This window comes from Amblyraja radiata, unplaced genomic scaffold (assembly GCF_010909765.2).
Source record: "Amblyraja radiata isolate CabotCenter1 unplaced genomic scaffold, sAmbRad1.1.pri scaffold_369_ctg1, whole genome shotgun sequence".
Lineage (NCBI taxonomy): Eukaryota > Metazoa > Chordata > Chondrichthyes > Rajiformes > Rajidae > Amblyraja > Amblyraja radiata.
Window position 1 is genome coordinate 44,946 of NW_022630511.1, and position 23,972 is coordinate 68,917.

The window sequence follows — 23,972 nt, forward strand, 5'->3', positions numbered from 1 at the left end:
CAACAAAAGCTTTTCACTGTACCTCGGTACACGTGATAATAAACTGAAACTGAAACTAACCTATTCCAAACTAAAGCCTGTAAAAACTAACCTAAACTAAAAGATAGACACAAAATGCTGGAGTAACTCAGCGGGACAGGCAGGATCTCTGGAGAGAAGGAATGGGTGAAGTTTCAGGTCGAGACCCTTCTTCAGACTAAACTAAACTAAACTAAATCCCGGGCTACGGAGTTCTTTAAAACTTCCTGAAACAAGGAATATGCGTTTTTTTTTAGTATGGATGTACCGAGCGCTTCAAACAAAAAGATAGCACCGAGACCAGTGGGCTGAAGGGCCGCCCGTCTGCTCCAACGCCCCCTCCTCCCTCCCTCCCTCCCTATTCCAGTCTATTCAACTGCAAGTAAAACGCTATCCAAGCTCCGATAGACCGCATTCGATCGAGGGTTTGTGTCTCTGCGGCGCCTTCCCGTCGCGAACCAGGTGTGTTGGAGAGAGAGTGGGTGAGAGGGACTTAGACCAGGTACAACAGGTGAGTCTTCGTTTAATACGCAAAAGGGATTTCTTTTTTTACAGACAAGTTTTGGGGAGCAGTGCAAGTTTGCAAAGTGACCTCTCCACCTCGACTTGCAGATTTCAATCCATTCCTTAACACATACAAATGTTTACTTACATGAATAGCGACCCTTGTGCGTTGTAAAAAGTCAGTAATTGTGGCGTTTAAAAAAGTCTTCGGCTTGTGGAGGTGATTGAGGCGTCCTCCCCCTTTCTAAGGGTGTGGGGGGGGGGGGGAGGATTTTGTAAACTTTGTAAACTTGCAGAGGGATTTTTGACAGGGTAGTTTTTTTTGACTAGACAGTCTTATTTTGTTTGTTTAAATATTGTTTTTAAGTTCAGCGAGACGGAGGTGGAATTCCTGTTGAGTGGTGAAGGAGCTAAACGCAGTCCAGGAAATTGCTGAGAAAGAAAATTGCCAAACTTTCTCTGGCAGCGGCCATAAGTGAACTTTGTTATAGACTTGAGGGACTTTTCCCAGCTTTCTTTTCCCTCCACAACTCTCTCTTGAAAACATCCAGTGAATTGTATCCTCCCTCCCCCTCCCCTCCCCTCCACTGCCACAGATTCACAACGCTCTGGGTGAAAAGGGTTTTTCCTCATCTCTGTCCTAAATGGTCTATCCCTTATTCTTAAACTGTGCCCCCCCCCCGGTTCTGGACTCCCCCCTACACTGGGGACATTTTTCCTGTCCAATCCTTTACCAATATCCTCTCATCCTTCTAAATTCCAGTGAATGGTGGTGCTGGCTCGAAGGGCATAGTGGCCGACTCCTGCACCTATTTTCTATGTTTCCAAGTCTGAAAAAGGGTCTCGGCCTGAAACGTCACCTGTCCATGTTCTCCACAGATGCTGCCTGACCCGCTGACATACTCCAGCACTCTGTGAAACGTCACCTATCCATGTTCTCCACAGATGCTGCCTGACCCGCTGAGTTACTCTAGCACTCTGTGAAACGTCACCTATCCATGTTCTCCACAGATGCTGCCTGACCCGCTGAGTTACTCCAGCACTCTGTGAAACGTCACCTATCCATGTTCCACACAGATGCTGCCTGACCCGCTGAGTCACTCCAGCACTCTGTGAAACGTCACCTATCCATGTTCTCCACAGATGCTGCCTGACCCGCGGAGTTACTCCAGCACTCTGTGAAACGTCACCTATCCATGTTCTAAACAGATGCTGCCTGACCCGCTGAGTTACTCCAGCACTCTGTGAAACGTCACCTATCCATGTTCTCCACAGATGCTGCCTGACCTGCTGAGTTACCCCAGCACTCTGTGAAACGTCACCTATCCATGTTCTAAACAGATGCTGCCTGACCCGCTGAGTTACTCCAGCACTGTGTGAAACGTAGACAATGTAGACAAATAGGTGACTTCTGCCGCTCGTTGTGTCTACATCACTACCTTCTTGATATAAATAGACACAGAGTGCTGGAGTAACTCAGTGGGTCAGGCAGCATCTGTGGAGAATATGGACAGGGACAAGTCCTTGGTGATGTTGGCTGTTTTCCCGAGGCAGCGTGAAGTGTAGATGGAGCCGATGGTGGGACGTCTGGTCTGTGTGATGGACTGGCTACATCCGTAATCCTCCACATCGTTCATGTAATGAACGGCACACAATACTCCAAATGTGGTCTAACGAAAGCCTTGCAAAGATACATCGTGACTTAGTGACTCTAATACTCAATGCCCCGACCGATGAAGCCAAGCACACCGTACGACTTCTTCACCGCTCTGTCTCCTTGTGTTGTCACTTTCAGGGAGTTATGAACTTGGACCCCACGATCCCTCTGTACGCCAATGCTGTTAAGGGTCATGCCATAAGCATCAAATAGGTGGCGCAGCGGTAGAGTTGCTGCCTTAAGAGAACAAGTGGCATGTTGGCCTTCAGAACAAGGGGAGTTGAGTATAGGAGCAAAGAGGTCCTTCTGCAGTTGTACAGAGCCCTAGTGAGACCACACCTGGAGTATTGTGTGCAGTTTTGGTCTCCAAATTTGAGGAAGGACATTCTTGCTATTGAGGGAGTGCAGCGTAGGTTCACCAGGTTAATTCCCGGGATGGCGGGACTGTCATATGCTGAGAGAATGGAGCGTCTGGGCTTGTATACTCTGGAGTTTAGAAGGATGAGAGGGAATCTTATTGAAACATATAAGATTGTTAAGGGATTGGAGCATGGGCGGTGATTGGAGGAGGCAGACGGCCTGGTGTAGCAAAGATCATAGAGTGGAGCTTGAATCGGCTCGTTCACGGGGACTTTCATCGCTCGGCGCTGCTTAAAATCGGCTGCGGGATCTTCCACCACCCCGCTGCGTCGAGGCGATCGAGGCTCCCGATGTTGAAGTCCCCGCCGGGCGATGGAAGATCCCGCGGCCGGTTATAAGCTGCGCTGGGCGATGAAAGGCCCCGCGAACGGGCCGGTTGAAGCCCCACGATTCGGGGCGGATGAAGCTGCTGTTGCTGGAGTTCGGAGTCGGTCACCAACCAGGTCAGCTTCCACAGGGCCCACGGCCGAAGCCTCGAGCGTGCGTGTGTGTGTGCACATGTGCGTGCGGACACCAAAAAATGGTGGGTGAAGGTCCACATCTTGAACAGCGGATACAGTGGAAAGTGTCAGTACAGGAGACAGTGTTTAGTTTAGAGATACAGCACGGAAATAGGCCCTTCAGCCCACTGAGTAGAGTCGCCAACTGTCCCGTATTAGCCGGGACATCCCGTATATATTGGGCTAAATTGGTTTGTCCCGTACGGGACCGCCCTTGTCCAGTATTTGACCGCTACTACTCGGGTCGAGGGGACTGTCGGGGTCAGAGTGCCCCGTCCGGCCCCGCCTCACGTAGTGCAGCCCATGGAGTGCAGCAGCAGCAGCAGCACCAGCACCTCGCCCGTGGCCACGTCGGTTGTTCAACTCATAATTCACCCAGCCACGGCCCAGTCGCTCAACGAATTGTCGTCGGGAATTTGTCCCGTCTTTTGACCTTTTCTCCCTCATTTGGGAGTGAGAAAGTTGGCGATCCTGCCACCAAGTCCGCGCCAACCAGCGATCCCCACACGCCAACACTATCCTGCACACACCAGGGGCAATGTTACATTTCCACCAAACCAATTAACCTGCAAATCTGCACGTCTTTGGAGTGTGGGAGGAAACCGGAGCACGCGGAGAAAACCCACGCAGGTCACGTGGAGAACGTGCAAACTCCGTACAGACAGCACCCGTGGTCAGGATGGAACCCGGGTCTCTGGCGCTGTGAGGCGGCAACTCTACTGCTGCGCCACCGTGCCGGTCCAAAACCAGGGCTCGTCCGGGATTTGAACCCGGGACCTCTCGCACCCTAAGCGGGAATCATACCCCTAGACCAACGAGCCAGTTCCTGGTGTCAATCTTTTCAATGTCCCCAATATGGTTCCACTCAGTCCGAGACCTATCCCTTCATGTCTACTTTCGCTTCCTGTCACTGAACACATTTTCTCCCCATGTTGTTACAATTCCTTTTGTCCAGGGAATCATTTTTGGAGCATTGCCTGCAGTGCTGGCCTTGCTCGGTAAGATTGCACATTGACTCCCACGATCGAGTGGGTGGTGGACTTTGAGGAAGGCTGCCGAAGAACACTGCAAGATGTAGATTAGCTGTAGAATTGGGCGGAGAAATAGCAGTTCAATTCTGAACGAGCCTGGCGGCGTCACGGTGGTGCAGCGGTAGAGTTGCTGCCTCACAGCGCCGGAGTCCCCGTGTTCGATCCCGACTACGGGTGACAATAGACAACAGGTGCAGGAGTAGGCCATTCAGCCCTTCGAGCCGGCACCGCCATTCAATGTGACCATGGCTGATCATCCCCAATCAGTACCCCGTTCCTGCCTTCTCCCCATATCCCCTGACTCCGCTATCTTTAAGAGCCCTATCTAGCTCTCTCTTGAAAGTATCCAGAGAACCGCCCTCGAGGCAGAGAGTTCCACAGACTCACTGTGTGGAAAAGTGTTTCCTCGTCTCCGTTCTAAATGGCTTACCCCTTATTATTAAACTGTGGCCCCTGGCTCTGGACTGCCCCAACATCGGGAACATGTTTCCTGCCTCTAGCGTGTCCAAACCCTTAACAATCTTATATGTTTCAATAAGATCTCCTCTCATCCTTCTAAAATCCAGAGTATACAAGCCCAGCCGTTCCATTCTCTCCGACCGCCATCCCGGGAATTAACCTTGTAAACCTACGCTGCACTCCGTCAACAGCAATAATGTCCTTCCTCAAATTAGAGGACCAAAACTGCACACAGCGAATCTTTTGTAAAGGGTTGATTTTGTTAAGCCATTGGCAACATCTGGTGACCAGATGTGAAGAAGGAGAACAGTCTCCTGTTCAGCCAACTCCCGAAAATAGCACAATATAGTTTTCACACCAAACAGCACACTATAAATATTTGGGACGGCAGATGGCACAATGGGCTAAGTGTTCGGCTGGCAACCGGAAGGTAGCTGGTTCGAATCCCGCTTGGAGTGCATACTGTCGTTGTGTCCTTGGGCAAGACACTTCACCCACCTTTGCCTGTGTGTGAATGTGTGTGAGTGATTGGTGGTGGTCGGAGGGGCCGTAGGCGCAGATTGGCAGCCACGCTTCCGTCAGTCTGCCCCAGGGCAGCTGTGGCTACAGAAGTAGCTTACCACCACCGAGTGTGACTGAGGAGTGAATGAATAATGCGATGTAAAGCGCCTTGAGTATTAGAAAGGCGCTATGTAAATCCCATCCATTATGTTGTTAAAAGACTCAACTAACGTAATATATAGAATCATACATCACAGAAACAAGCTCTTCGGCCCAACTGGGCGGCAGGGTGGCACAACGGTTGAGTCGCTGCCTCACAGCGCCAGAGACCCGGGTTCGATCCCAACTATGGGTGCTGTCTGTACGGAGTTTGCACGTTCTCCCCGTGACCTGCGTGGGTTTTCTCCGAGATCTCCGGTTTCCTCCCACACTCCAAAGACGTGCAGGTTTGTAGGTGAATTGGCTTGTAAATTGTCCCTGGTGTGTGTAGGATAGTGTTAATGGTGTTATGTGTGTGGGGGTCGCTGGTCGACGCAGACTTGATGGGCCGAAGGGCCTGTTTCGGAGCTGTATCCTTAAACTAAACTCAAAAAAAATACGTACACTGAGCTTGTTATCATTTATTTGGCAATGGATTAACAAAATATATCCTTTTTTGCAGGGATTGTTTTGGTCATACTGCTTAAATAAGGAGGTAAGGGAAAATAATTCCAGTGAAAGGCTTGAGCTGAGTGGATGTGGGGAGGATGTTTCCACCAGTGGGAGAGTCTAGGACCAGAGGTCACAGCCTCAGAATTAAAGGATGTAACTTTTGGAATTCAGTTTTAAATTTTGTTTTAATTTAATTAAGATCTTAAGGTCAGTTTGAGACAGGGGGGGGAGTCCCCCCCCCCCCGCCACGGGTACCATGTAATCCCGTGCTACCTGCTCCATGGTCGGATAGTCGGCGACTAAACCGTCCCCCCCACCTGGTTTGCCAGGAGAGGAGGGGGCTGTGGACCCCCAGCAGGATCAAACGGCCATCCGTTAGGAAGGACATTCTTGCTATTGAGGGAGTGCAGCGTAGGTTTACAAGGTTAATTCCCGGGATGGCGGGACTGTCATATGCTGAGAGAATGGAGCGGCTGGGCTTGTACACTCTGGAGTTTAGAAGGATGAGAGGGCATCTTATTGAAACATGTAAGATTATTAAGGGTTTGGACACGCTAGAGGCAGGAAACATGTTCCCGATGTTGGGGGAGTCCAGAACCAGGGGCCACAGTTTAAGAATAAGGAGTAAGCCATTTAGAACGGAGACGAGGAAACACTTTTTCACGCAGAGAGTTGTGAGTCTGTGAATTCTCTCCCTCAGAGGGCGGTGGGGGCCGGTTTTCTGGATACTTTCAAGAGAGAGCTAGATAGGTCTCTTAAAGATAGTGGAGTCAGGGGATATGGGGAGAAGGCAGGAACGGGTTACTGATTGGGGATGATCAGCCATGATCACATTGAATGGCGGTGCAGGCTCAAAGGGCCGAATGGCCTACTCCTGCATCTATTGTCTATTTATCCGCAGTTCAGTCGAAGTTGCGATCACTGTCGTACACAGCATTGTAAGGAATGATGATAAAGCACACACACACCAAATTCCTATACTTCCAGCAGCGGAAGTCCGCAGGAACTGGAGGACAGTGATGTGTGGTGCGTCCGTCACCGTTCCCATCGGAAACCAGCACCACTGCATCGCTAATGTCTTCAACAATGATGAATGAATAAGATCATAAGTGATAGGAGCAGAATTAGGCCATTCGGCCCATCAGGTCTACTCCGCCATTCAATCATGGCTGATCTATCTCTCCATCCTAACCCCATTCTCCTGCTTTCTTCCCATAACCTCTGACACCCGCACTAATCAAGAATCTATCTATCTTTGCCGAAAACATCCACTGACTTGGCCTCCACAGCTGTCTGTGGCAAAGAATTCCACTGATTCAGCACCCTCTGACTAAAGAAATTCCTCCTCATCTCCTTCCTAAAAGAACGTGCTTTAATTCTGAGTCTGTGCCCTCTAGTCCTAGACTCTCCCACTAGTGGAAACATCCTCTCCACATCCACTCTATGCCTTTCATTATTCTGTAAGTTTCAATGAGGTCCCTCCTCGACTTTCTAAACTCCAGCGAGTACAAGGCCTAGTCTAGTGCTGACAAATGCTCATCATATGCTAACCAACTCATTCCTGGGATCAGTGCTGACAAACGCTCATCATTCTTGTAAATCTCCTCTGGACGCTCTAGGCCATTCAGCCCTTCGAGCCCACCGCCATTCTCCCCATATCCCTTGATTCCGTTAGCCCAAAGAGCTGAATCTAACTCTCGCTTGAAAACATCCAGTGAATCGGCCTCCACTGCCTTCTGTGGCAGAGAATTCCACAGATTCACAACTCTCTGGGTGAACACGTTTTTCCTCATCTCAGTCCTATATGACCTACCCCTTATTCTTAAACTGTGTGACCCCTGGTTCTGGACTCCCCCAAACATCGGGAACATTTTTCCTGCATCTAGCCTGTCCAATCTCAAAATAATTTTGACGGTGCTGGCTTGAAGGGCCGAATGGCCTACTCCTGCACCTATTGTCTATTGTCTATTGTCTAATTTTATATGTTTCTATAAGATCCCCTCTCATCTTTCTAAATTCCAGTGAATATCGTGGAAAAATCCTCACCACATCCACTCTATCCAGGCCTTTCACTATTCGGTAAGTTTCAATGTTGTCCCACCCCCTCATCCTTCTAAACTCCAGCGAGCACAGGCCCAGCGCCGTCAAACGCACATCGTACGTTAACGCACTCATTCCTGGGATCGTTCTCGTAACCTCCTCTGGACCCTCTCCAGAGCCGGCACATCCTTCCTCAGATACGGGGCCCAAAACTGCCCACAAGCAGCATCTTCCTTGTGTCTAAGCCCAAACCAAATGATGTTTTTGTATGTTTGAGGGCAGCTCAGAGATGTATGTTTGAGACAACCCAGCAAAATAAATATTGATTTCTCTAGCTTTAAGTAACCCTTGCATCTCCCCTCTCTCCACCCCCCCCCCCCACCCCCCCCCCCCCTAGTTGTTGAATTAGTTTCACACTCGTCCTGTTGAGTGTCATTGTCTGTGTAACTCGTTATCACCTGGCCCACAGCCAACAATGGACCATTGTGGGCTCCACCTTTCGTTACTTTTTTGCACATCTTTCATTCATTTGTTCTATATCTCTCCATATCACCGTCTATACGGGGTACTGATTGGGGATGATCAGCAATGATCACATTGAATGGCGGTGCAGGCTCGAAGGGCCGAATGGCCTACTCCTGCACCTATTGTCCATTGTCTATATCTCTCTTTTCCCTCTCCCCTGACTCTCAGTCTGAAGAAGGGTCTTGAGCCGAAACGTCACCCATTCCTTCTCTCCGGAGATGCTGCCTGTCCTGCTGAGTTACTCCAGCATTTTATGTCAATCTTGGGTGCAGGAAAGAATTGCAGATGCTGGTTTAAACCCAGATAGACACAGAATGAATCAGAAGCAAAATAGTACTTTATCTGCCAAGTATGTTTTGCAACATACAAGGAATTTCAATAGACAATAGACAATAGACAATAGGTGCAGGAGTAGGCCATTTGGCCCTTCGAGCCAGCACCGCCGTTCAATGTGATCATTTCATTTGCCAAGTCAGTCATATAAATCAAAAGCTACAGAACACACAAAGCACATTTTGACACAAACTGCTGCATTTAACACTAAATGGTGGAGTAACTCAGCGTGACAGGCAGCATCTCTGGAGAGAAGGAATGGGTGACATTTCGGGTCAAGACACGTCTTCAGTCTGCCGTCAGGGGAGAGGGAGACACATAGATAAGGAAGTGTAAGGTGTGAAAACGGGACAAAGGGAATGGAGATCAAGAAACATGTAGAATAGATCATTGTTAGCTGGGAGAAGGTAACAACAAAGCAACCAGAGATAGAATGTAGTCGGAGACAGTCAGACTGATCAGAGAACTGGGGAGGGATGGAGAGAGAGGGAAAGCAAGGGTTATTTGACGTTAGAGACGTCAACGTTCTCTGGAGAAAATGAAAATGGGATGTTTTGGGTCGGGATCCTTCTTCAGAATTACTCCAGCATTTTGTTTATATCGTGTTTAGTTTAGAGATAAGGCGCAGAAACGGGCCCTTCGGCCCACCGAGTCCGCACCGACCAGCGATCCCAGCACATTAACACATTAGCACAAAACTCAGGGACGACAGATGGCACAATGGGCTAAGTGTTCGGCTGGCAACCGGAAGGTAGCTGGTTCGAATCCCGCTTGGAGTGCATACTGTCGTTGTGTCCTTGGGCAAGACACTTCACCCATCTTTGCCTGTGTGTGTGAATGTAATTATGTGAAGCACTTTGGGGTCAATGCAAGTTGACTAAAAATGTGCTATATAAATAAAGAAATTTAATTTTAATTTTAATTTAACACCATCCTACACCCACTAGGGACAATTTACATTTATACCAAGCCAATTAACATGTAAACCCGCACGTCTTTGGAGTGCGGGAGGAATGCCGGTGCTGGCTCGAAGGGCCGAATGGCCTAATCCTGCACCTATTGTCTATTGTTGAAAACCGAAGATCCCGGAGAAAATCCACGCTGGTCACGGGGAGATCGTACGAACTCCGTACAGACAGCACCCGTGGTCGGGATCGAACTGGGGTCTCTGGCGTTGCGAGGCAGCTGCTCTGCCCACCGCGCCACCATGCCCGCCCTAGTCTGTGGAATCCATTCTGTAACGTGCACTCCTAGGATTGTGAACTACCAGTAAACTCCAGTCGATAGAACCCAAGCTGCTCATAGTCCATTCCATAGATCCCCAGTCCGTGCATTATGAGTTGCCTTGGGTTCGGATCAGGGACTTTGATCCTTGTTAAATCAATCTGTATCAGTATCCAAGTCAGGGTGATTAGACCACAGTTAAACATTCACAGGCAATACAGTGATTGCCATCTCAGATAGTATTGTTGAACAGAACGCAGAGGTTCACCTGCACCTCCTCCAACCTCATCTACTGCATCCGCTGCTCTAGGTGTCAGCTGCTCTACATCGGTGAGACCAAGCGCAGGCTCGGCGATCGCTTCGCCCAACACCTCCGCTCGGTTCGCACTAACCAACCCGATCTCCCGGTGGCTCAGCACTTCAACTCCCCCTCCCATTCCCAATCCGACCTTTCTGTCCTGGGCCTCCTCCATGGCCAGAGTGAGGCCCACCGCAAATCGGAGGAGCAGCACCTCATATTTTGCTTGGGTAATTTACACCCAAGAACGGAGACGAGGAAACGTTTAGAACGGAGGCGAGGAAACATTTTTTCACACAGAGAGTTGTGAGTCTGTGGAATTCTCTGCCTCAGAGGACGGTGGAGGCCGGTTCTCTGGATGCTTTCAAGAGAGAGCTAGATAGGGCTCTTAAAGATAGCGGAGTCAGGGGATATGGGGAGAAGGCAGGAACGGGGCACTGATTTGGGATGATCAGCCATGATCACATTGAATGGTGGTGCTGGCTCGAAGGGCCGAATGGCCTACTCCTGCACCTATTGTCTACTGTCTATTGTCACCCCAGCGGTATGAACATTGACCTCCAATTTCAGGTAGTCCTTGCTTTCTCCCTCCTTCCCCTCCCCTTCCCAGCTCTCCCACCGCCCACTGTCTCCGCCTCTTCCTTTCTTCTTCCCGCCCCCCCCCCACCCTCACATCAGTCTGAAGAAGGGTCTCGACCCGAAACGTCACCTATTTCCTTCGCTCCATAGATGCTGCCTCACCCGCTGAGTTTCTCCAGCATTTTTGTCTACCTTCGATTTTTCCAGCATCTGCAGTTCTTTCTTAAACAATTAGTCTCTTTCTGTTCACAAGTTCGTTAGTGATAGGAGCAGAATTAGACCATTCGGCCCATCAAGCCTATACCGCCATTCAATCATGGCTGATCTATCTCTCCCTCCTAACCCCATTCTCCTGCCATCTCCCCATAACCCCTGACACCCCGTACTAATCAAGAATCTATCTATCTCTGCCTTGAAAATATCCACTGACTTGGCCTCCACAGCCGTCTGTGGCAAAGAATTCCACAGATTCACCACCCTCCGACTAAAGAAATTCCTCCTCATCTCCTTCCGAAAGGAACGTCCTTTAATTCTGAGGCTGTGCCCTCTGGACCTAGACTCTCCCACTAGTGGAAACATCCTCTCCACATCCACTCTATCCGGGCCTATCAGTTGTGTCTCCACGCAGGGTAATTACTCCCTGACGGTGAGATTGGACATTAACAGGTACAAGTTCAAGTTTATTGTCACCTGCACAGGTGTGGTGGAGTACAGGTACAATTAAATTCTTGCTTGCAGCAGATTCACAGACACATAGACTCGGACAACTCCCCGGAACTGGGCAGGCCAGTAGCGGTAGAGTTGCTGCCTTAAAGCGCCTGTCCCACTTTCCTGAGTTACTCACGAATTCTCCCGAGTTTTCCCCTTGATTCAAACTCGGAGAATGTCCGTAGCGAGTCCGTAGATGTTTCATAGCGGCTCGTAATAGCCAGCCGTAGGTACTCGAGGCTATTTGTTTTTACTCGTGGACATTTTTCAACGTGCTGAAAAAACGTCCCGACTTACCTGGTGCCCCGAGTACCTACGGCTGGCATTACGAGCCGCTACAAAACATCTACGGACTCGCTACGGACATTCTACGGGACGACAGATGGCACAATGGGCTAAATGTTCGGCTGACAACCGGAAGGTAGCCGGTTCGAATCCCGCTTGGAGTGCATACTGTCGTTGTGTCCTTGGGCAAGACACTTCACCCACCTTTGCCTGTGTGTGAATGTGTGTGAGTGATTGGTGGTGGTCGGAGGGGCCGTAGGCGCAGATTGGCAGCCACGCTTCCGTCAGTCTGCCCCAGGGCAGCTGTGGCTACAGAAGTAGCTTACCACCACCGAGTGTGACTGAGGAGTGAATGAATAATGCGATGTAAAGCGCCTTGAGCATTAGAAAGGCGCTATATAAATCCCATCCATTATTATTATTATTATTCTCCGAGTTTGAATCGAGGGGAAAACTCGGGAGAATTCGTGAGTAGCTCAGGAAAGTTGGGCAGGGGCTTTACAGCGCTTGCAGCGCCGGAGACCGGGGTTCGATCTTGACTACGGGATGTATGGGAAGGCAGGCGTTTGGAAGTTATAGGAAGTTATATAAATTCACGGGCATCGTGAATCGTGGCCTCAGCCTCAACCTTGTGCTTTGTAAGTAAACAAACCGATGGCCAAGATCCAAGTTCTTTCTGAAGTCTTACGAAGGGTCTCGACGCGAAACGCCACCCATTCTTTCTCTCCAGAGATGCTGCCTGTCCCGCTGAGTTACTCCAGCATTTTGTGTCCATCTTCAAATTCCACAGGTGTTGACTGCAAGGGGGCCCAGTCTAAATAAACAGTTCCAATGCATAGGAAGGAACTGCAGATGCTGGTTTACACTAGAGATAGACACAAAGTGCTGGAGTAACTCAGCGGGTCAGGCAGCATCTGTGGAGAACATGGATAGGTGACGTTTCACAGAGTGCTGGAGTAACTCAGCGGGTCAGGCAGCATCTGTGGAGAACATGGATAGGTGACGTTTCACAGAGTGCTGGAGTAACTCAGCGAGTCAGGCAGCATCTCTGGAAAGAAGGAATGGGTGACGTTTGGAGTCGGGACCTTTCTTCAGACTGAGGCTCAGGGGAGAAACAAACGAGAGATAGTTCCTCCAGCACTTTGTGCCTGTAAGCAGTTCCATTGATTTGTGTGAAAATGAATAATGTCTTGGGATGATTTGGCTATCACGATAAACATTCTCATTGTCTTCCTCTCCCCCTCTTTCCCTCCCCCTCCCCCCCTCTCTGTGTGTCTCTCCCCCTCTCCCGCTCCCCCCCCCCTCTCTGTGTGTCTCTCCCCCTCTCCCGCTCCCCCCCCCTCTCTGTGTGTCTCTCCCCCTCTCTCTATCTCTCCCCCAGAACAGACTGACCCCAACTCTCAGGATGGGGGTGACGGGACCTCCGGCCGTTGTCACCAAGTTGGCGCGAGGAGAGACCGGCAGGAGACGTTCGTTCAACCCGTTCCACAGCGTAAAGGTGAGTGTGGAGGTGTCGGAGCCCCCCCAGCCTAGTCCCTTCCCCTAGGGGTTAAAGTGGACCCTGAGCTTAAATTTGACAGTCTGATCAAGGCTGTTGTTAAATCAAGCTTTTTCCATTTGAGGCAGCTGGCCAAATTAAAGCCAATTCTGTCAAGGCAGCACTTTGAGACGGTAATCCACGCCTTTGTTACTGGATTACTGCAATGCACTGTACGTGGGGGTTAGTGGGTCCTCCATCGCCCGTCTCCAGATGGTACAGAATGCAGCTGTACGTCTTTTAACTGGCACACATAAACATGAGCACATTTCGCACATTTTAGCCTCACTCCACTGGTTGCCTATTCAGTTTAGGATCCATTTTAAAATTCTTTTATTTGCTTTTAAATCCCTGAATGGTCTTGCCCCGCCCTACCTATCTGAGCTTCTACATCCTTATACACCCGCCCGCTCTCTCAGGTCAGATAATCAGCTGCTCCTGAGTGGGCCTAAAACTAAGCGGAAGCTCAGAGGGGACCGTGCCTTTGCAGTGTCGGCACCCAAATTATGGAACGATCTGCCTCTCCACATTAAACAGGCCTCTTCTCTGTCTGTTTTTAAATCACTTCTTAAAACCCATCTCTTCTCCGTGGCCTTTGATACCCAGTAAGATGTCGACTTTATTTACTTGATTTAATTTCTTATTTTGATTGCGTGGCTATTATTTTTACTCATGTTTTATGTCTTTTAATTTATTGTTGTATTTCATATGTCATTTTTGCGCCTCATGTGAGCTGTTATGTTGTCTGTTTATGATGTCTTGTTTATTCTTCTGTACAGCACTTTGGTCAACATTGGTTGTTTTAAAGTGCTTAACAAATAAAGTTGGATTGGATTGGATTGGATTCCCCCTCCCTCTCCCCCTCCCCCTCCCCCTCCCCCTCCCCCTCCCTCCCCCTAACCCTCTCTCCCCCTCCCCCTCACACCTGCCCTCCCCCTCCCCCTCCACCCTCCCCCCTCACCCCTCCTCCTTCTCCCCTCCCTCCCCCTCACCCGACCACCTTCCATCCGTTCCCCTCTTCACTCCCCTTCTCCCCCCCCCACCACCCCCCCATCCCATTCCCCAAACTTCCCCTCCCCTCCCCCACCATCTACGGAGTTTGCACGTTCTCCCCGCGACCTGCGTGGGTTTTCTCCGGGATCTTCGGTTTCCTCCCACACTCCAAAGACGTGCAGGTTTGTAGGTTAATTGGCTTGGTGTGTGTGTAAATTGTCCCTAGTGTGTGTGTATGATAGTGTTGCTGTGCGGGGATCGCTGGTCGGCGCGGGCTCGGTGGGCCGAAGGGCCTGTTCCCGCGCTGTATCTCTAAACCAAAGACTAACACTGCCTACAGTGAGAGTGGATTGGATCAGGCTTCTTCTTCTTGCAAATGAAACATAAACCAAAGGAATGTTTCAGAAGGAACTGCAGATGCTGGAAAATCGAAGGTGGACAAAAATGCTGGAGAAACTCAGAGGGTGAGGCAGCATCTATGGAGCGAAGGAAATAGGCGACGTTTCGGGTCGAGACCCTTGGGTCAACTCCTGCGCCTATTTTCTATGTTTCTATGACTCTTACCAACCACCAAAGTCAGGCTAACCGGCCTATAGCGGGGTAATATTGGCAATTTTCTAATCATCTGGGCCTCTCGTGATTCTTGAAATATGACTGCTGATAGTTTGTCTTCCTTTTTCCACCCCCGTCCCCCCCCAGTTTTTTGTGCTGTGCCATGGACTCCTGCAACTCTCTCAGCTCCTGGTATCGGGGTACATGAAGAGCATCGTGTCAACCATCGAGAAGCGCTTTGGGCTGTCGAGCCAGAACTCGGGAATGCTCTCTTCTCTCAACGAGGTAGGTGATCGGAATGGGCGGGGCACGTTTTCGGGGCAGGACCCTTCGTCACACTGGTGAAGTGGGCGCCGGTGCAGTTGGGGGAGGGTCACTGCGCAGGCGCGACTGCCGCGTTCAGACTTGTGCCGTTGATGGTAGAAAGTTAATTCAAGTTCATAAAGGGAATTACTTTGTAAAATCGAACGTAACTTGTTACTGCGCACCGCAGGCGAATGGTGAGTCAGGCACCCCTAAAATTGTAGCGCTATCCTGTACTGTTTTGGCTGTATTGTGCGAACATACATACATACAAGATGAGACTTTTAGCGATATATAGATGTTGTCAAGCTTGAAAGGGTTCGGAGATGCGGATGTTGCCAGGACTAGAGGGCCTAGGCTATAGGGAGAGGTTGAGCAGGCTGGGTCTCTATTACTTGGAGTGCAGGAGGATGAGGGGTGATTTTATAGAGGTGTATAAAATCATGAGCAGAATAGATCGGGTAGATGCGCAGAGTCTCTTGCCCAGAGTAGGGGAATCGAGGACCAGAGGACACGGGTTCAAGGAGAAGGGGAAAAGATTTAATAGGAATCCGAAGGGTAACTTTTTCACACAGAGGGTGGTGGGTGTATGGAACAAGCTGCCAGAGGAGGTAGTTGAGGCTGGAACTATCCAACATTTAAGAAACAGTTAGACAGGTACATGGATAGGACAGGTGTGGAGGGATATGGACCAAGCGCAGGCAGGTAGGACTAGTGTAGCTGGGACATGTTGGCCACTGTATGGCAAGTTGGGCCAAAGGGCCTGTTTCCACACTGCACCACTCCATGACTCTAACACTATGTCTCTAATTAGGCCATTCGGCCCATCGTGTCTACTCCGCCATTCAATCATGGCTGATGTATTCAAGAGAGTTAGATTTAGCTCTTAATGGTAACAGAATCAAGGGGTTATGGGGAGAAAGCAGGAACGGGGTACTGATGTTGGATGATCAGGCATGATCATATTGAATGGCGGTGCTGGCTCGAAGGGCCGAATGGTCTGCTCCTGCACCTATTTTCTATATTTCTCTCTGTCTCCTAATCCCATTTTCCTGCCTTCTCCCCGTAACCCTTGACACCCGTTCTAATGAAGAATCTGTCTATCTCTGCCTTTAAAATATCCACTGGCTTGGCCTCCACAGCCCTCTGTGGCAATGAGTTCCACAGATTCACCACCCTCTGACTAAAGAAGTTCCTCCTCACCACCTTTCTAAAAGAGCGAACGTCCATTAATTCTGAGGCTGTGACTCTCATTCTAGACTCTCCCACCAGTGGGAACACCCTCTCCACATCCACTCTATCCAGGCCTTTCATTATTCTGTAAGTTTCAATGAGGTCCCCCCCTCAACCTTCTAAACTCCAGCAAGTACAGGCCCAGTGCCGACAAACGCTCATCATATGCTAATGCATCATTCCTGGGATCATTCTTGTAAACCTCCTCTGGACCCTCTCGAGAGCCAGCACATCCTTCCTCAGATAAGGGCCGCAGTTCTGCATCTGTTGCCCCCTTGTTTCTTTAACTGACAAGTGGATGCAGATGAGGAATACAAAATTAAAGGACATTCCTTCAGAAAGGAGACGAGGGGGAATTTCTTTATGTGTAAGAAAGAACTGCAGATTTAAATCGAAGGTAGACACAAAATGCTGGAGTAACTCAGCGGGACAGGCAGCATCACTGGAGAGAAGGAATGGGCGACGTTTCGGGTTGATAGGGCTCTTAAAGATAGCGGAGTCAGGGGATGTGGGGAGAAGGCAGGAATGGGGTACTGATTGGGGATGATCAGCCATGATCACATTGAATGGCGGTGCTAGCTCGAAGGGCCGAATGGCCTACTCCTGCACCTATTGTCTATTGTGTCCCTCTGACTGTACTGAGCCTCCCCCTACACTGCCCGCTGCTGTCGTTACAGATTGGAAGTACGGTGTTGATTGTCTTCATCAGCTACTTTGGTAGCCGGGTTCACCGGCCGCGGTTGATTGGTTGCGGAGGGATCCTGGTCAGCTTTGCCGCCTTCACCATGTCTGTGCCGCACTTCATCATGGGCCGTTACGTGTACGATGGGGCCGTGCAGAGTGAGTATCTCCTCCGCCCTGTCCTTGTCTGAAGAAGGGTCCCTCATAGAGCCTCAGCATTACAGGAAGGAGATGAGGTAAAATGTCTTCAGTCAGAGGGTGGTGAATCTGTGGAATTCTTTGCCACAGAATGCCAAGTCAGTGGATATTTTTAAGGCAGAGATAGATAGATTCTTGATTAGTATGGGTGTCAGAGGTTATGGGGAGAAGGCAGGAGAATGGAGCGGCTGGGCTTGTACACTCTGGAGTTTAGAAGGATGAGAGGGTATCTTATTGAAACATATAAGATTATTAAGGGTTTGGACACGCTAGAGGCAGGAAACATGTTCCCGATGTTTGGGGAGTCCAGAACCAGGGGCAACACTGTTTAAGAATAAGGGGTAATGGCCAGTTCTCACGGTGAGACCTGAAGCAAGATGTCACCCGAGTGAAGTGGTCGTGGTCCAGCACGAGTTCCGCACGATAAAGTGTTCCCACGATAAAGAGTTCCCACGGTACTTGGCAATTCTGTCATTTGTGCGACTGACTTGTCCGTCTCCCGATCTTTCCCGAATCGTGAATGAACATCGTGGACTGTAGTGTAATTGATCACGTGGCACAAATGATGTCACTTTTTTTCACACACTATATAAATATCCTCCGTTCGTAGAATTGGCTCATTTGCAGACATGCCTATACAAAGTTGGTTCGAGTACAGGCTGGTTGTTATTTTCATTGACGTGCTGTATGCATTAGCGCAACATGTGCATCGAAAACGCTTGCGTGAAGGCAGAAGGCTGAGATTAATTAAAAAGATAATTAAGAGGAAGTCTCACTGGGTTAAGCCCATGTTTCAACGGAGACCTCAATTAGGACAATATGAGCAGTGCTATTTATTGTTCTTCTTGGATAACAGAGCACAAGTTGGTCAATACAGATGGCCTTTTTGAAGACAAGAATTACAAGTGAAAATTGCCTGCCCTCGTGCATAATTTATTTTATGGCTTTAAGAGACATGATTCCTACTTCAAACGAAGAGGGTGTAAAAGCTGTCTGCCACTACTTTTACATTGCAGCTGCAGGGAACAGACAGACTTATAAGATACATTAAAGGTGACTGCAAAAACAGCACTTTTACATCTGTAGCATTGTATGTTTTAAAATCATGGATAACATTAAATTGTTCTCCTGTACATAAACTAATATATTGTTATAGTTACTCACATGAGCACCGGGGATACTCAGCAGCCTTCGTCTCCAGCAGGTTGCGCTTTCTCTCCCTATTTCTATAATCCTCTCTGGATTTGTCATAGAGAATCTCATTGCATTGGTACCACTCCACCAGTTCCCCCTCTTGTTCCCTGTTGAAGTTATATGGCCTTACCTTCTGCCATCTAACCTTTATGTTCTCGTCTGCTGAGAATATTGTGGAGGCAACAGCTACTGGGGAGGCAATCTCAAATCCACCCTGATCACACTCTCCCTGCTCCAAGGAGCCCACAGGCAGTGGTATCTCTGGCATCTCCTCTTGCCTCTCCACCTGTCTCTCTTGCTGAGTTTCCTCCTCGTTTACCTGCATGGCCAAAAACTTTCCGACTTTCTTTGACCCCCTTCTTTGCGCTTTTCTGAGAGGCATCTCTGCAAGTCTTACTGTGAAAAAGATTCTCAAACAATGACAATTAGGTGGGACGTCCTCGATGGACACATGGTCCATTGGCGATATTGAGACCACCTTTTTTACTCACCTTATGTCCCTTCTGTCAAGCTTCCGGGTTTACCGTTCGCAGGAGTTCCCACGGTATTCGCAAGTGTCATTACGGATATCGCACGGATATCGCACTGGCATCTGCGTCCATACAATGTTGCAACGCTGCTCAAGACACTCTTGGAGAAATTCATAAATGTTTGAATTTTCTCCCGACCGTACCAAGTCACACGACTACCTGCCGTTAGCGCCACGGAGGTCCTCGGTGGTCCACGAATGCCGTACTGCTATCGCAGAAGGTTCCCACGATGTTAAATCTTGTTAAGTCTTGCTTCAGCTCGCACAATGAGAAAGCCCTTGGGAGTCCAGAACCAGGGGCAACACTGTTTAAGAATAAGGGGTAAGCCATTTAGAACGGAGACGAGGACATTTTTTTTCACACAGAGTTGTGAGTCTGTGGATTTCGCTGCCTCAGAGGGCGGTGGAGGCCGGTTCTCTGGATACGTTCAAGATAATGGAGTCAGGGGATATGGGGAGAAGGCAGGAACGTGGTACTGATTGTGGATGATCAGCCATGATCACATTGAATGGCGGTGCGGGCTCAAAGGGCCGAATGGCCTACTCCTGCACCTATTGTCTATTGTCTATAATAGTAAGATTAAACGAGAACTTACCAGTTTGAAGTTTGATCTTGATTTTATGAGGAGTTACGATGAGCGATTACGTGAAGAAGGGCCGTCCGTCTGCGTGCGCGTCAATCTTCAAAGCAGCGGTGTTAAATCACAGATAAAAAGAAGACCTGAGAATAGTAAGATTGAAGAAACTAGAACTTCCATGTGACCTTGATAGTATGAGGGTGGGAGCGGTGGGCACGTAATCGCTCATCGTAACTCCTCATAAAATCAAGATCAAACTTCAAACTGGTAAGTTCTCGTTTAATCTTACTATTTTACTTCGGAGTCACGTGAGTGACTACGTGAAGATTTCAAAGCTCTGTGATTTTACGCCGGTTACGAATCCAGGTGTCACACACTGAATGGATTGACCATGGATGCGTGTAATCATTAAAGCATTCAGACATTACGTAGTTAAGTAAGGACACTGATGCTTTAAATGAAAGAAAAGTTTTAAAAAACTAGTTACCCCTCCCAACCTTGGGAGGAAACTAAGGGACAGAACTTAAAATGGTACATGCAAACACCCCCAGTCCGGTTATGGGTTTGTTATAAAACCGGAGGACCATTATTTCATTCATCCATCCTGCAGCCACTAGGATGTCGTCAAGGGGCACGTCCATAGCTCTTGCTGCCGACGTAGATGCAGCCCTGGTGGAGTGAGATTTAACCATATAAATGTTTACTCCTGCTACCGCCATTACCTCTTTTGACCATCTGGAGATGGTTTGAGTTGACACCTTTTGGTGTGGTTTTTTATGGCTGATGACCGATTGTTCTGAGCCTCTGAGGTTCTCCGTAACTCTCAGATAGTGGTGTTAGTATGTTACCACACACACAACCGTTGGTCCTCTGGTTATGCCAAGAACTGGATCTCTATCCCTGGCATTCCTGGCCTGCTATGTTTATATCAGGTTCCTGATTAGGAATGTTATGTTGTTCATATTGGTGGTCATGTGGTCCAACTGTAGCTTTTGCAGTGTCTGGACTCTTTGTCAGCATACCACCTTCAGGGTTAGTTATAGGCGGTCCCCACTGTCAAAGTAGGGTTAGTACCACGCTCACATCCCATGTGTCAGTGTACCTTGGCCTTGGAGGTCTTAAATTGTAAATTTCCTTCATGAATATTGTTGTAAAGGGGTGCGTTCCTATCGAACCGTGCCCTGCTTGCAGCATCAGATAGGAGGAAAGTGCGCCTCTGGCACTATAGATTGCACTATAACTTTGTTTATAGTTATAGTACAGAGTTGATAGGAACTCCAAGACATCCGTTATCCGAACAGCTTTTGCTTCCTTCTTCTGGTCTTACCTGAAGAGAGGATTCGGCGGCTGGTTTCTCCAAAGTCACCCTGATAGCGCTGTTCCCTTGCCGGCATTTGTACGGATATTCTGCCAACTGCTGTCTCTTGAGGCCATATGCATGTGCTTCAGTATGTTCATACTTTAATTCGAGATCAGTTACCTACTGATCACTCGCACTCCCCTCCACTGAGAGTGAGATTTGTAGGCAGCCCTGAAAACAGGTGCTGCCGCAGGCCCCTGAGGATACCTGCGCTGACATGGCCCCTCCAGCGGGACTAAATGAGATTCTTGCTTTGGGTCAGACTGAAACTGACCGTGAATGCTCCTCTCCTCAGAGCAGGAGACATTTTCTAGATCTCTACCCAGGGAAGCACCCAGTGGAACCTGGATGATTTGCAGAAGTATTTCTTTTGTTTTGTGCTTATTATTTATTTTATGTAAAGCACTTTGGTGTCAATGCAAGTTAACTTAGTGCTATATAAGTAAAAGTTACTTACTTCCTTTCTTCTGCTTGTCCCTGGGAATGTTTTCCCCCCCCCCCTGCTTTTGTACTCTGATTCAGAGTGGTTTCTTCCCCCTCCAATGGGGAAGACATTGGGTTGCCCCATTATGCGAGGCTCCCGGTACTGCCTGCTGCTGTAGGTCCGGGCTGACACAGCTCTCTCCTTAGAGCAGGTCATTGTTGGAGCAACTTCTCCAAAAAGTTGCTCCATGTGGGAGAGTCGTCCTCAGACGCTCTCCGTTGAGGGAGGGTATCCCTTTTCCCCCCGGACTCATCTGAGTCAACGGGTTTGTTTGACTTGCGGGTGGTTTACGCACTGCAGGACCACCGACGGAGCTCTCCTCCTGCAACAAGTCTCCTGCCGGTTCAGCTGCCGGCGCTAAATGTCGGGAAACACCGTTGCCCGCTACTGGGAAATGCTGCGGTCTTCGGCAGCCGACTTCCCCGCGGACCGTCTCCCCGACATCTGGGCCCTGAAACTACAAAAAGCTTCAAGCCCGAAAGAACGCAGGTAAGTAATTCAACTTTCCTTACCTGCCCATCCTGACGGACTGGGAGGACGCAGTGCCTCTGCCAGTCCGTCGCGCGTTGCGTTCAGGCGTAATGACGCGCACGCAGACGGACGGCCCTTCTTCACGTAGTCACTCACGTGACTCCGAAGTAAAATGGGGTTTGAAGGGTAGAAATAGATCAGCCATGATTGAATGGCGTAGACTTGATGGGCTGAATGGCCTAATTCTACTCCTATTCCTTTTGACCTCCAGTGAGTACAGGCCCAGAGCCGTCAAACGCTCGTCATAGATTAACCCACTTATCCCTGGGATTGTTGATAGACACAAAAAGCTGGTCAATAAATGATCATTGTTTCCCTTGTAAGACAATCCTCATTTGAATGCTAGTTCACACCGGGGATAGACACAAAGTGCTGTAGTTACTCAGCGGGACAGGCAGCGTCTCTGGAGAGAAGGAATGGGTGACGTTTCGTGGTTCAGTCCCGTGAACAATAGACAATAGGTGCAGGAGTAGGCCATTCGGCCCTACAAGCCAGCACCGCCATTTAATGTGATCATGGCTGATCATCCCCAATCAGTACCCCGTTCCTGCCTTCTCCCCACATCCCCTGACTCCGCTCTTTAAGAGCCCTATCTAGCTCTCTCTTGAAAGTATCCAGAGAATCGGCCTCCACCGCCCTCTGAGGCAGAGAATTCCACAGACTCACAACTCTGTGTGAAAAAGTGTTTCCTCGTCTCCGTTCTAAATGGCTGACCCCTTATTCTTAAACTGTGGCCCCTGGTTCTGGACTCCCCCAACATCGGGAACATGTTTCCTGCGTCTAGTGTGTCCAAACCCTTAATAATCTTATATGTTTCAATAAGAACCCTCTCATCGTTCTAAATTTCAGAGTATACAAGCCCAGCCGCTCCATTCTCTCAGCATATGACAATCCCGCCATCCCGGGAATTAACCTTGTAAACCTACGCTGCACCCCCTCAATAGCAAGAATGTTCTTCCTAAAATTAGGGGACCAAAACTGCACACAATACTCCAGGTGTGGTCTCACTAGGGCCTTGGACAACTGCAGAAGGACCTCCTTGCTCCTATACTCAACTCCCCTTGTTATAAAGGCCAACATGCCATTCGCTATCTTCACTGCCTGCTGTACCTGCATGCTTACTTTCATAGACTGATGTACAAGGACCCCCGGATCCCGTTGTACTTCCCCTTTTCCCAACTTGACGCCATTTAGATAGTAATCTGCTTTCCTGTTTTTGCCACCAAAGTGGATAACCTCACATTTATCCACATTAAACTGCATCTGCCATGCATCTGCCCACTCCACCCAACCTGTCCAAGTCACCTTGCATTCTCATAGCATCCTCCTCACAGTTCACACTGCCACCTAGCTTTGTGTCATCTGCAAATTTGCTAATGTTACTTTGAATCCCTTCATCCAAATCATTGATGAATATTGTAAATAATAATAATAATAATAATGGATGGGATTTATATAGCGCCTTTCTAATACTCAAGGCGCTTTACATCGCATTATTCATTCACTCCTCAGTCACACTCGGTGGTGGTAAGCTACTTCTGTAGCCACAGCTGCCCTGGGGCAGACTGATGGAAGCGTGGCTGCCAATCTGCGCCTACGGCCCCTCCGACCACCACCAATCACTCACACACATTCACACACAGGCAAAGGTGGGTGAAGTGTCTTGCCCAAGGACACAACGACAGTATGCACTCCAAGCGGGATTCGAACCGGCTACCTTCCGGTTCCCAGCCGGACACTTAGCCCATTGTGCCATCTGTCGTCCCAATAGCTGCGGTCCCAGCACCGGTCACATAGGTGGAATAAAACTCCTCTGGTCGATGGGAACTCAATGTCACTTGTTCTGCCTCCCCCCCCCACCCCGCCCACCTGCTAGACAACGTGACCGGCACGTGCCACCCGGCAGGCGGTGGCCCGGCTGTGAACGAGAGCTGCGGCACTGGCGGCCATCAGAGTGACCACCACGTCTTGTCGCTGCTGATGCTCGGACAACTGCTGCTGGGGATCGGCGGGGTCCCCATCCAACCCTTCGGCATCTCCTATGTCGACGACTACGCCAGCAACAG

At 49.3% G+C, this 23,972-nt stretch overlaps 1 protein-coding gene and 1 non-coding gene across 2 annotated transcripts in view; one reads left to right on the forward strand and one right to left on the reverse strand.

The window, feature by feature from the left end:
• The first annotated feature begins 375 nt into the window (after positions 1-375).
• Positions 376-23,972, forward strand: part of slco2b1 (solute carrier organic anion transporter family member 2B1) — a 43,382-nt gene continuing 19,785 nt past the window's right edge. Inside the window, exons 1-5 of the mRNA XM_033016644.1 lie at positions 376-529; positions 13,115-13,231; positions 14,963-15,100; positions 17,029-17,191; positions 23,783-23,965. Coding sequence (XP_032872535.1) covers positions 13,139-13,231; positions 14,963-15,100; positions 17,029-17,191; positions 23,783-23,965 — 577 coding nt within the window. The 5' untranslated portion in view covers positions 376-529; positions 13,115-13,138. The remainder of the gene's footprint in view (positions 530-13,114; positions 13,232-14,962; positions 15,101-17,028; positions 17,192-23,782; positions 23,966-23,972) is intronic.
• trnap-agg lies at positions 3,849-3,920 on the reverse strand. The gene has a single exon. It is a non-coding gene; the product is annotated as a tRNA-Pro (tRNA).